The sequence below is a fragment of the Lycorma delicatula genome, chromosome 2, assembly GCF_047948215.1.
Source record: "Lycorma delicatula isolate Av1 chromosome 2, ASM4794821v1, whole genome shotgun sequence".
Classification (NCBI taxonomy): Eukaryota; Metazoa; Arthropoda; class Insecta; order Hemiptera; family Fulgoridae; genus Lycorma; species Lycorma delicatula.
This window is the reverse complement of record NC_134456.1, coordinates 51,506,329-51,520,084: the sequence shown is the minus strand read 5'-3', so window position 1 is coordinate 51,520,084 and position 13,756 is coordinate 51,506,329. Positions and strand designations below refer to the sequence as shown.

General features: G+C 31.0%; 1 protein-coding gene across 2 annotated transcripts in view; it reads right to left on the bottom strand.

Moving 5' to 3' along the window:
- Nucleotides 1-5,996: 5,996 nt before the first annotated feature.
- LOC142318793 (FAD-dependent oxidoreductase domain-containing protein 1-like) overlaps nucleotides 5,997-13,756 on the bottom strand; it is a 56,655-nt gene continuing 48,895 nt past the window's right edge. For both annotated transcript variants that reach the window (XM_075355277.1, XM_075355278.1), the window contains exons 8-9: nucleotides 9,139-9,253; nucleotides 5,997-6,229 (exon numbers count right to left, since the gene is read on the bottom strand). In XM_075355277.1, the coding sequence (XP_075211392.1) occupies nucleotides 6,090-6,229; nucleotides 9,139-9,253 (255 nt within the window). In that variant the 3' untranslated portion in view covers nucleotides 5,997-6,089. The remainder of the gene's footprint in view (nucleotides 6,230-9,138; nucleotides 9,254-13,756) is intronic.

Below are 13,756 nucleotides of genomic sequence, written 5' to 3'. Positions count from 1 at the left end.
GCCTACACATGGAAGTAATCGTAACGTCACAATGTTGAGAAATCAGAAACTAACAATTTTTGGGACACTTAGCCAAAGTAAAAACGAATTACCTTCAGATATGTTACACATAAAGAATATGAAAATGTTTCCATGTTATGTTATGATGATAAGAAAACTATGTTATCGTATAAAGTAAAACCAGATAAAAACGTGTTCCTTCTTTCTACAGTTCATGAAGATAGAAGAACTGAAAATTCAGGAAAGCCAGAAATAATAGAAAACTATATCTCAACTAAAAGAGCTGTTGATACATTTGATCAAATGAGCGCAAAACATTTCTTGCAGCCGTAAAACCCAAAGATGGCCGCCATTATATTTTTATGGTATAATAAATAGTTCACTCAAATTCATACATCATGTATATTCATAATACGGTAGTAACAGAAAAAAAACCAATAAACCGCCGTGAATTTACTAAAGCATTGAGTGTAGTTCTCATGGAACCATGGTTGCAGGCCCGCATCAATATACCAATTTTACGGCGTAGCTTAAAAAAAACAACAGCGGAAATAATTGGTGCATCCACTATTCAATAGCCAAAAACTTCTCAACAAAGAAAAATTAGCCATTTTGACCTTCAAAATTATGAAGAATGACCGGTTATCAATGCAATGTATAAAAAGTTGATGTGTTTAGAACATTTTGGTAAAATTTGTTTTCAATGTTCTGAGTAATAATATTAAAGTTGTTCTAATATTAAAAAAAAAAGATATAAAATAAAGGTAAGAGTAATTTATAATATTTTTGAAGTTATACTTCTTTTGGCGCGTTAGGAGAAATTGATCATAGTGTATTTTCAGCAAGTTACGGAGGTTGCGTGCGCCGATGTAACACACCATGAAGATTTGCGCAGGCCAAAGTAGATCAGTTTGCACGCACATGCATGTAGTGTCTAATTCAGTCAATCGTTCAATGTAATTTAAGTGATTAGCACGTGTTTTAAACATAACAGATATTGAGTCGTAATAAATATATATTTATATACACGGATTTCTGAAGACGGCTATTTTAAACTGTGAATATTGTTGTTCATTTTCATAAAACTTTATTTATATTGCAGCGTATTTTATTTATTTTTTTGCGAAAATTGTGTATCAAGATTTGAAGTTATATTTATGTGTGTATTATTTTTATGAGTAAAATCATATCTTTTAATGACAGAAAATAGCGCACATATAAATTCTTGATTTTACATAAATATTTTTAAATTTACCAAAAACAAAATTTCTGATAAAATACGATTACGTCGCCTCGATATTTGACGACGTTCCTTCGGTGTTCAGGCTGAATCAAAGGGCCCCACCACTCGAGCGATAACTGTCACAGTCAGCTTAAGCTTATAAATTATGTGATCCAGAGGGCAAAACCGAGCGGCCAGGGCCTCTTTGTACCCAGTACTTAACCAAGTTGGCCCCATTCCTTTGAAGATGAAAATATTAATCTACAAATAATACATCTTGTTAATTCTAATACCAGGCATAGGTAGCGTTGTTGTGCCCCATACTTAAAAAATGCTTGAAGTGATCCAAAACATTGTATTATATAGATGGCAAAAAAAAAAATTATTATTTTTTAAGATATATTTTTTATGCTGAATCTTAAAATGAAATTAGGTTTTCTTCACCACCCTTTAACATATTGAGAAACTTCTTAAATAATAGAATACAAAAATAATAATAAATACAATTAAAATTCCTACCTTTATTTTACAGAAATTTATGTTTAACTTAATTTCTTTTTTCTTATTTTCCTTTTGTATTCAGTAAAGTCTTCTCTTTTTATCATCCAGCAGTAGTCACTCATCATATTTATTCATCCCATCAGCCTTGTTTCATATGCACTACATCTTGGTGGAACCTTTCTCTTTGTTCACTGCTGATGTCACTCAAGTTTAAAGGGGAAAAGTCCAAATGAGAATGCAAATAATTAATTTTCAATGACATTCTTCAGCCTAAATTTTTGTAGTTCACTAAGAGCTCATTTATAAGCTGATAATGGTTTTCAGCTTTTCTGTTTCCAAGAAAACCGGAAACCACATCTTTGAATGACTTCCATGCTGCTAGTTCTTAGGATTCAGTTTGGTGTCAAATATATTTTCACAAATTAATTTTCTTACTAGTATTTGGTTTCACTTAAGTGTGAAAAAAACCAGCTAAATATTTAGAGCCATTTCCATCTTTATCTAATGTACAAAATTCCTCATCAAGCTTAGTTTTATGTGTAGAGGTGGTAAAATAATATAATCTGCTTTGACAAGGGGACTATTGACAACATTCTCCTTTCCTGGGATAAACTGATTTCTTTTTGGCCAGTTTTTAATTGCATAGAGTTTATATGTAGCCTGACTATCCCACAAACACATATATTTTGTAAAGCCACTCTGGACACCAGGAAGAAGCCCTATCACTTTCAGGTCAGCAATGATTTGCTATGAGTGTTCATCATTCTTAATAACGTTTAAAATGTTTGACATACTTTCATATGTTTCTTTCATTCAAAATAATGTCTAATATACACATGCTACCAATAGGTATAGAAGAAATCTTATTCAAGATATGCAGCAACATTGCCTTTAATTGCAATGCAGGACATGCTTCGTATTGATGAGTCTATAACTAAATGTCAATCATGAATAACATATTCAATGTCCAGTTCAGACATTAGCCCCCTAACATCATGGCAGGAGCAAATTAAACCATCTCTTCTAAAGTATTTCAGTAAATTTTCATTTTGATTTCTATATACTGAAATTTTAGTATCGTTGTTTAATAAATCCCACTCTGTAAGACGTAAATGTAAGGTGCATGCTGTTTCAAGCCATGAATTAATCACTCAGTTCTATTTGTGTGATGAGGTGAGGTTCAGTTTTTGATTTTTCTAGAATGTAATTAATATCTATTGAAGTTGAGGATTCATTGGTTGAGCCGTCTGGGGAATCAGAAACTTCTTTCCAAGAAGTTGGAGCAATCGGAATTGGTAAATCATCATGAAGTACTGGTTTTATAGCTAAACGAACATTTGGGTATGCAATACTGCTTTTATTATTTGAATTGAAACCAGTAACATGTGTTAAGTAAAATCAGCAGTCATCATAATGGCTCTTGCCAAATCATAGGTATACCAAACGGCTTTTTTTCCTTTTAACCACTGGGTTAGTTTAACATAGACTTGATGCATGCTATATATTTTGCCCAGCATTTATTTCTGTCTCCCAAGGGGCAGTCAAAATAATGCTTGTAAGCAGTTTTCAGCTACTTTGATACTGCTTTTCATGGTGAATTCTCTGCAAATGTAACAAAAAATATTTGGAGAATTATAACAAGCTTGATTTTTATTAATTGTAAAATTCAAAATGTTTTAATGAATGAAATTAAACTGAAATGTTACATCTGTCATAAAAATCTTTCACTAAATGTATGTCATCACTTAAGAAACAATCTTTATAATGTGTATGATAAAACCACTACCACAACTAAAGAACACAGCAAGTCAAACTAAGAGCTGCTCATACTGATTTCATCATTTTGAATTACCATTACTTGACTCACTGACATGTCTGGTTTGACATCATTCGACTGTTATGTATCAAATATAGGTCTACAGCAAGCATCACAATATAAATCAGACGTAAATAAGCAAACATACAGACTTACTAACTTATTTGTGTTGTTTGTTCCACAAATGATGCAACAAATACATTTAAGGCGTTGTAACTTAACAACGTTATGTGATGGACTAATTCAAAATTCAGATTCAGTATATAAAGAACTGTATAGAACATCTACTTCCTCTTCAGTTCCATATTTTATGTTGACCAGTGTAATATTTGGATATCGGGTTACTTTAAGAATGCCACATTACACTGCGATGATGGTATAAAGATCGTATCGTAAGTGGGTGTGGCACAGCTTGGAGATTCTTTGAGAGAGCTGCTGTCTGAGCACCAGCATTGCAATGATATCTGTTGAGAGGATCTTACCCCACAGGGAATAAGGAATAGGTTTCACGCTGTCCTTAACAAACCACTGTGATTGGCAAAGCTACGACAAATCAGTTAACCCACATCAAGTTGGAAGCCTCTCTGTCATGTGTTGTCCCTTTTTTTTAGATGATGCACTGACTGAAATCATGAGGAGACTCCAAAAATCAGAAGGTAAGATTCTAACCCATTTTGTTTTAGGTGGTGTACAGGAATACCACCGAATGAAAATACCTGAAGACTCCTAGTCAGAAGTTAAGATTAACCAAAAGGTAATATCAAGGTTTGTGATCAGTCAACTCCCTCCAGCGTTAGGATTGTAGGAAAAAGCCAACTCCCAGATATAGCACTTCCCCTTCCTTTTCTTATGTTTCAGGTTTGTTGCAGGTGCTGCACACTTGACTACAGTGACCATATGAAGGATACATACCTTTTTTGGCCTTATGGTATCCCCTATCTAGTGCGTCATTTCATTTCAGTATATCTTGTACATCCTATATCCCTAACAATTTGTTTTACATATTCCAATGAAATTGCCCAATATTTATGTGCATCAATGATTTTCAATGAATACATTTTCAGTCAGATGATAATATAAAATGGCTTAGAGTTGTATTCTTACCTTGAAAATTCCTAAATCAGTAAGAACTCTGTAATTTAAGATATGTAATTAAAAAAATTATCTTTCTCATCAATTTCCTATAATCATAACTGCAGTACTATTAAGTACAACTTCAACCTCTGTACTGGAAGAGGTGTTTCTGCCTTTCATTTATAAGGTTCTGGGTTCAAATCCTGTTGGCATTATTCACATGCTAAAATGTTTTTACACATCAAAATTAATTATTCAAAATATTTTTAAAAACTATAAATAGTATTGTTTTAAGAGCCAATATAATTAATAAAGATCATTTATTAAACTTTACCTAAGACGAAACTATGAGCATTCCATATTTACTTACAAATTAAATATACCTAAAATACAATAGATATGAGATGTTTGAAGAATGATTTGGATAGTCTCTTATTTGTCAGATGTTAATGGTATGATTTGTACACCATGACTATTAAAAAAAAAAAGTAAAGTTACTTATCATTTTAAAAACACTTGTATATTAAGATAACCTGAAAAATGGGAAAGAAATGGAACAGAAACTCAATAACTAAAATGAATTAGCTTCAATTTTTGTATGTTAATTGCTGTTAATGACAATATTGATGCTGATTGCTAGGAATAATAATATAGTGTAGAAAATAGCGCTGAGAAATGATTGCAAGAAACAGCCAAAAGTGATAATGAATGAAAGAGAAGCAGGCAATGATAAAAAAAGATAGCAATTAAACTTTTTGTTTGAGATCAGAAATAGCAAAATATAATTACTAGAAATAAACATAAGTTTTTATTAATTTGTTTTATGTCTCTGTACTCATAACTGATTTTATTATGAAATAGAATTATCATAAAAACAGTAGTCTACATTTGAGATCTGGTAACCTATTTTATATATATATATATATTTTAATAAAAATTCTGGATTCTAATAATTGTAGAAAATCAGCTATCTTAAAAAACATTTTACGGAATATTTAAAATATTTTACAGATTTTCATGAAGGATGAACAAACTGAAAGTCTCCCTCTGAGTGCTATATATAAGTCCCTATTTACAATAATATTTTAGGGTTGAAGAGAATAACAGTTTTAAAATAAAGTATTTTTTTACTACTTATCATTTTCATTCAATACTATAACATGAATTTAAAACTCCAAAACGTTCTTGTGGACTGAAAGATGATTACTGAAAATTTAGATTCTTTTAAATAAATTATATAATTTGAAATTTTGTATTACAACCTTTTAGCATTTTCCTGTATAACTTTCTGAGGTTTCACAATACTTGAAAAAAAAATCCATTGATAATTTCTTGTACAACATTAGAAAAAAATGGTCTCGCAAGAATAAAAAATAAAATAAATAACAAAAAAAAAAACAATCAATTTTATTAACAATTAGTTATAATACAAATAAATGGTAACACATTTTAAGAAATATGAAACAATATGCTGCATCAAACTATATTCCTTTCAAGCATAGGTTTATTATCTATTAATCGATTAAAACTTAAGTTGCTTAAGTCTATGGTAGAATATCTTCCATTTACAATTAATTCCATAACAGCTCTTCCAAGTGCTGGTGCTTGTTGTATACCTACAAAAAAATTGTATTAACAGCAATTATATTTAAATATATGCATATATTGTATTGGTATATTTTACAGAGAGATTTTTTAGTCCTGTTACCCAATTTTAAATGTAATTTAAGAAAGGGGAATTTAGGTGGAATAAAAAACTGTATTTGTTACTTACAAAAGAGATTTAATAAAAAGCTATTACTTACATAATTATTAAAGAATATGCTCAAAATGCCCACCCTTTGCGGCTATACATGCACGGACTCTTTTCAGCATATTAACAGAAACCTTTTTAAGAGTTGCACTGGAACTCTTAAAAAGACTATATGGAACTCTTTCGTGATTAAGTCTATAATATTGACTTTAAGTTCATCAATAGTGTGAGGATTGTTTTTGAAGGCCTCAGACTTAATATAGCCCCACAAAAAGTAGTCAGGAGATGTGAGGTCTGGGGACCTTGGAGGCCATAAGCCCTTGCTTATTATTCGATCATCAAAGAACTCTTACAGAAAATCCATGGTTTCTCGTAAGGGACGCTATCTCATGGGACGTGTGGCATGTACATCTTGCTGAAACCAGCAATAACGTTCTTGAGGTTCCAGGAGGGACACAAATTGGCACAGAATATTCCTGTATACTTCACCATTTACTGTCTGTCTGAGGAATATGGGTCTGACTATACGACACCACACACCAATTTTTTCAGGATGCAAAGATTTGTCTTGTAAAGTGTTAGGATTTTCAACCGCCCAAATTTGACTGTTCACATAACCATCGAGATGGATCCAAGCTTCATCACTAAAGAACACTGTTTAAAAATTCGATTCCGTTATCATTTACGAGAGACCTAAACCAACGGCAATATTGCAATCGCTTGTCTAAATCTGGAGGTTGAAGCTCTTGGACTAATCGTACGCGATACGGATACAATTTCAATTTTTTAGCAGCCTTCTGAACACTTGAATATGACAAACCAACTTGCGTGGAAAGTTTTTGTTAACTTTTCCATGGAGAATTGAGCAATCTTATTTTCACATTCTCTAAAACGTCATCTGTCAAGCGAGTTGGTTGACCACTACGTTTTCTGTCACAAACACTACCTGTCTCTCGAAATCGGTTTGCTAGCCTAGAAATTGACATTTTTTCTGGCGAAGGAACAACAACAAATTTAATGTGAAATGATTCTTTTACACTCGCGTATGATTTTGTAGCAGAATATTGTTCAAGAATGAAAACTCGTTCTATGGTAAAAGACATTCTGTTCGTAACACAACCGGAAATGGCACAAAGGTTTACACAGCTCAAGGAGAATCAACTCACACTGCCATATCATCTATAGCAGTTGAGTAGCGCTACCAACTTCGTGTCACAAAACAAAATTTCCCTTTCTTAGAAAAAAATTACCAGACATTAACAATTGGGTAACAGGACTAAAAAATCACCTGTATATATTGGTACTTGATATATTTATCAAGTACCAATGTATAATGTAAGTACAATAATGTAATAATTATGTATTCTACATAAATATATATATTTATGTGGGGTAGTATTAATGAAACAACCAACATGGAACATATATTTCTAATCTGTTTGTTACATGGTGAGGTAAGTATTTTGCTATAACTGTAAAGTTCTACATGCAGATTGTATGGTATGTAACCACTACATTAGAAGTTTTGTGATGCTAGAAAAGCACATCATATCCACAAACATGTATATTTTAAATTCTATTAACATAAACCACCTAGTACAGAATATTGACATAAGATATATCTTACCTACCTACCATGAAAGTAATTATAAGAAATTCTTATAAAAAAAAAAATGCAAAAGATAGCAGCACTTGTGTAACAAATTAATATGCAATTTTCATTATTCTAGTATTTTTATTTTTAATTTTTATTATGCAGTAACTGAATTATTTCAATCATGACTGAGAATGCAGCCCATGTAAGTACTTTCACAGTAAAATTACAGTAAGATATGTCTTATCTCAATATTTTATACTTTTTTTGTCTACAGTCATTTGACTGGTTTGATGCAGCTCTCCAGGATTCCCTATCTAGTGCCAGTCGTTTCATTTTGGTATACCCCTACATCTTACATCCCTAACAATTTGTTTTACATATTCCAAATGTTGCCTGCTTGCACAATTTTTCTTATCTACCTGTCCCTCCAAATCAAAGCGACTATTCCATGATGCCTTAATATGTGGCCTATAAGTCTGTCTAGGTGGTTGATCTGTCTGTGGTAGTCTGTCTAGGTGACCTATATTCTGTACTAAGTGGTTTACATTAATAGAATTTAAAATACAATTTAACAGTACAGATGAATAATATGAATCTTAAAAGATTTAATTCCAGTAATAATATATATATTTTTTTAGAACATTAATTGATGATATTCATACTCAGAATGGTTAGAGTTAATTTCCTTTGACCATGGAACGTCAAATAAATTTACTATCATCCATTTAACAATTAACTGTAGTGGTTGTTGGCTAATTTTACACAAGGTGACATTGTGAAATATTTGTTATTCATTGTAACATTCTAAATAAGAATCATTCAAGCATCTTTCTTGAGTAACTTTGCTTTTTCTTAGTGTTCACAAGGATACAGAAAACATTAAAGTTAAGCTCATATTGAAAGTAGCATACAAAATTGGAGAACATGACTTAAGTCAAGTCTTCAGTAGCTGTAGTAGATATTCAAACATTTCATATGTTTATGGTGTGAATGTTTTGGACAATATTTTCCATTCAGGAAAGCATGGTTTATCTCTTTTGATATATTAACAGCCAAAAGGACAATGTACATAGTACTGAGAATTCCTACATTTTCATGAAAAAGTTCTGTATAATTAAAAATAAGTGGAATGTAAAAATATGTATACAAAATTAAGAAAATATAAATAAACTAACCATGACCGCTGCAACCAGTGCAGAAGTAGAGATTCCAACAGTATGGATGCTTACCAATAATTACATTTTGATCATAATAATTATAATCATAAAAACCAGCCCATGAACTGACAACCTGTAAAAATATAATATACATGTATTCATTTCTAAGAACTTATTATTTACATTGTAATTCTAATCAATAATATTTTACCATTTGGACAGGAGGTTTATTATGTAGATACTGAATATTTTTTTAAAGATAAATCTGCGAAGGCTGTAATAAAATAATGTTTACTATAAGTAGTCAGAAAAGACTGGGAAGGTTTTCTTTAAGTAACCAATATTTACTTTTTTTCTTAATGTACACAAATTTCTGATGTATCAATCTGTAAATGCATTATTATTTTTACTTCTTTATCAGTCGTCGTGTCATATCTCTGAATTATTTTGTGATAGATTGCACAAAAAATGTACAATGCCTATTGACTTTATCTTCTACACAATATTAAACTGTTTAAACATAATATAAAGGAGTAATTGATCAACTATATATAATTATACAATAAATTCTTATGTAATTTTTCTTCTGCCTATGTTTTAAAAAACTTACATTCCTTAACAAACTTAATTATATTTATATTTCAAGAGTTGGAATATATATGTATATTATTTATATATATATATATATATATGTTACGTTCCACTTTTAGTCGTCTGGTGCTGTTAACTAGCGAGAGCTAGAGCTTCCCAGCAAGCTCTGATCATACGATGTTCTATGTCATGATGCCGCAAGGAGCGGTCATGATTGTATAACTAACCTGTATTCATTCGGCGTTTGAATCCTGTAAAGAGTAGTCGTATTTTTCATTTCGTCCGGATGGACAATTAGTGTTACTAGTAGTATACTTGATAATGTTGAAGTCTAGTTATGTTAGCATTTATTATTGTCAGTTTAGTTTGTCATGTTAGTTATTATGTCAAGTGTAACGACATATTAAACATAACAATTCAAAGGCAACAAGGAGTTGTTTTATTTCATCATCAACATCATCTACAGTCCATACTCGCTCTAAAATCTACCACAACGTTTTGTGGTAATCCGGGCCGGATAGTTAAGTCGCTGGATCTAACATACGTTTCATGGTCCTCTGGGCCAGATTATTAAGCAGCAGGATTTCGCCACTCTACTGCATTTGTTCATGGTCTTCTGTCTCTGGATATTTAAATCAAGTCCCTAGATCAAGTTGTCAAATCGAGAAACAAGATTCTGCGCAGAATTCGTAAGGTCGAATCAAGTTGCCGGGACAAGCGGTATTTATAATTTATTTATAAGCAGTGCATTTGAGACATAAAAGTGTAAATTCAAGGTGCAATTAAGATTGGTGAAATATTCAAATTAAATATTTCAATGGTCTGCAATATACGGTTAAGTTTGAGGCTGTAACTGCTGCAGGTATATGTTGCGATCCTGCAAGACCAATTTTTTTTGTAAGCTTCATTTTGTAAGAACTTGTTAGTTCAAATTACATGTTGGCTCGCTTTGACCTAAAAGAAGGTCTAAGCCAGCACATGAAATCATATCGTATATACATTCTAGTTATCTGGTTCATTCGACTTTTAATAATAGACAATAACCTAACCATACTACATAAGATTCAACCTTGTTTATATCTACCAGCATTAGCTTATGATAATTTAATTTCTAATCAATTTAACTTTATCTCTGTTAATATTATAATTCCAGTAAAAATGGAATATACGGACTTAATTAAGAAATGAGGTATTATTAAAAACAGCATAGCTAAATCAAAAACATTCATTGACAATTTTAATTACAAATCAGGTGATTCTGACATGTTCACTCACTATTAAATTCGGCAAACTATTAGAATATGAAAAAATATTTATTGAAGTTCAAATTGAAATAGAGTTGCATAAAGATGCAACAGATAAAGACTTACAAGTCAGGGACCTATATGACAATATTTTTGATAACCTCAAAACAAAAAAAAACTAGAAAATCATTTCAAAATTTCAGAGGTAACTGATTCAATTAAAACGATTAATAAACCCAATACAATTCCATTAAAACCTATACAAATTGAACCCTTTCACGGTGATGTGATAGCTTGGCATAAACTTTTTGATCTTTTTAATAGTTTAGTTCATAACCAAAAAGAATTTTCTAATGTTGAAAAATTTTACTACCTTACAAATTTCTTAAAAGGTAACACAGTTGATGTAATAAAAAATTTATCAGTAACGTCTGAAAATTATGAAACTGCAATAAAATTACTTAAAGCTCATTATGACAATAAATGACTAATTGCAGCAAAACATGCTTTAGAAATTATTAATATAAAACAATTAAAAAGGGAAAATTCTGCAAATTTATCTAAATTCACTTACCAAATTAATTCAAACATTAATCCATTGAACAATCTAAATATTGATTATTTAGAATTTATTATAATACAGTTAATTACTCAAAATTTAAATTTAAATACTTTAAGAGACTGGGAAAGAACATTGGAAAATAATGAATTTGCAAAGTTAGAACAACTCATTTCTTTCTTAGAATGTAAGTGTAAACTACTTGAATCCACTGACATGATTCAATGTAATGAAAGGGTACAGACGTCTAATGTAGGCTTTCGTGGCAAAAAAATATGATTATTTATAACCTAGTTCTAGTAAAAATGTATTTGATGTAAATAATTCTAATAATTTTATGTGCGCATTATGTAAAACTAGCAACCATAAATTGTATCAATGTAATAAATTTTTAAGTTATAATGTTATTGAAAGGAAAAATTTTGTATCTGAAGAAAAATTATGTCTTAATTGTTTAAGTAAACGGCATGTTGTGTAAAAGTGTCAAAGCAATCGTAAATGTAAAAAATGTTCACGAAAGCATCATACGCTAATTCATTTAGATAAAACGCTGCAAGAGCCAGCAATTAAATCTTCTAAGCCGAATCGAGCTCCTTCGGCTAATAGTTCATATTGTACTTTAAAATCAGAACCTAACAAGTCTGTTTTACTAGCAAAAGCTGTAGTTAATGTAAATGATAAAAAAGGTAATTTCATCCAAGCCAGGGTCTTACTTGATTTCGCTTCGATGATTTCATTTTGTACTGAAAGGTTTACTGCTAACTTGGGTTTCAAACCAAACCTGTTTTAATGCCGATTTCAGGTTTTAGTAATGCACTTACTACATAAGCTAAGTGTTGATTTAAACATTAATTCTAGGTATGAAAATTTTAATTTTAATTTAAAATGTCATATACTGCCATCTATTACAGGTTTGTTACCTAATGATTTTATAAACATAACCGACTGGGAAATTCCTTCTCAACTTTTTCTTGCCGATCCAAATTTTAATATTCATGGGCAAGTCGATATTCTTCTAGGCGCTCAATATTATCTTTCGTTGCTTAAGCCTGCTCAATTAACTCAAAATTCTAATCATACCAAACTTCAAGAAACTCGTCTTGGTTTCATAGTCTCTGGTCAAATCCCTACTAAGGCTAGTAAATGGAAAAATGATTTAGATTTAATATTTCTTTTTGTTAGCAATGAACAGCTTTCTTCTCAATTAGAGTCCTTTAGGAGATCTGAAGAGATCGAAGATTGTTTACTGACTAAGGAGGAATCCTTTTGCGAAATCCATTTTGCTGAAAATACTTTTCATAATGACAAAGGCAGATTTGTTATATCTCTTCCTCATAAGGAAAACTGCACTTTAGGAGATTCTTAAGAAAATGCAAGACATCATTTCAATTTATTACATCGTAGATTTCAGAAAAACGCTAAACTTAAGGAAGTTCCATTTCATGAAGGAATATCAAGAATTAGATCACATGCAACCTATAGATTCATCCCAGTCTAAGGTTCCATCTGAAACCTTTTATTTGCCTCACCATGCAGTATTTCATAAATCTTTCACCACTACTAAAACTAGAGTAGAGCAAAAACAACGGCCAATCACTCGATTCAATTCTTGCTACAGGTCCAGTAGTATAACAAGATTTATTTTCAATCATAATTCGTTTTAGAACTCATAGCTATGCGCTATCAAGAGATATTCCTAAAATGTATAGACAAATTCGCATCAATCCTCAGGACTTCCCATTGCAAAAAATCCTTTGGTACGATAACAATAACTCATAAATCATTCCACACAATTTAGAAACAGCTATGAGATGTTTGATTGAAATTTCTAATCAAAATGAAGCCTCTTTTCTGGGAAGTTTGCCGATCAATCAAGCAAGATTTTTACGTTGATGATTTGCTCACTGGTTGTGACAACATCAATCAGTTAAAAGAATTATACAATGATATTTCATTATTGCTTAACAAATACGGACTTTCACTGCATAAATGTCATTCAAACGTGCCTGGTATGTTTAACGATTCTAATTTCTTCATCAAATTAGACAAGGATGAAAATATCAAAACACTTCGGTTATATTGGAATCCTCAAGAGGATAATTTCATTTATCAAATCAAACCAAAAGATAATGATGCTTCTTACACCAAACGTTCTATTTTGTCAATTATTTCTTCATGGTTCGATCCCTTAGGTCTACTCGCTTCTACAATCGTTCCATTTAAAGTATTCATACAAGAGTTA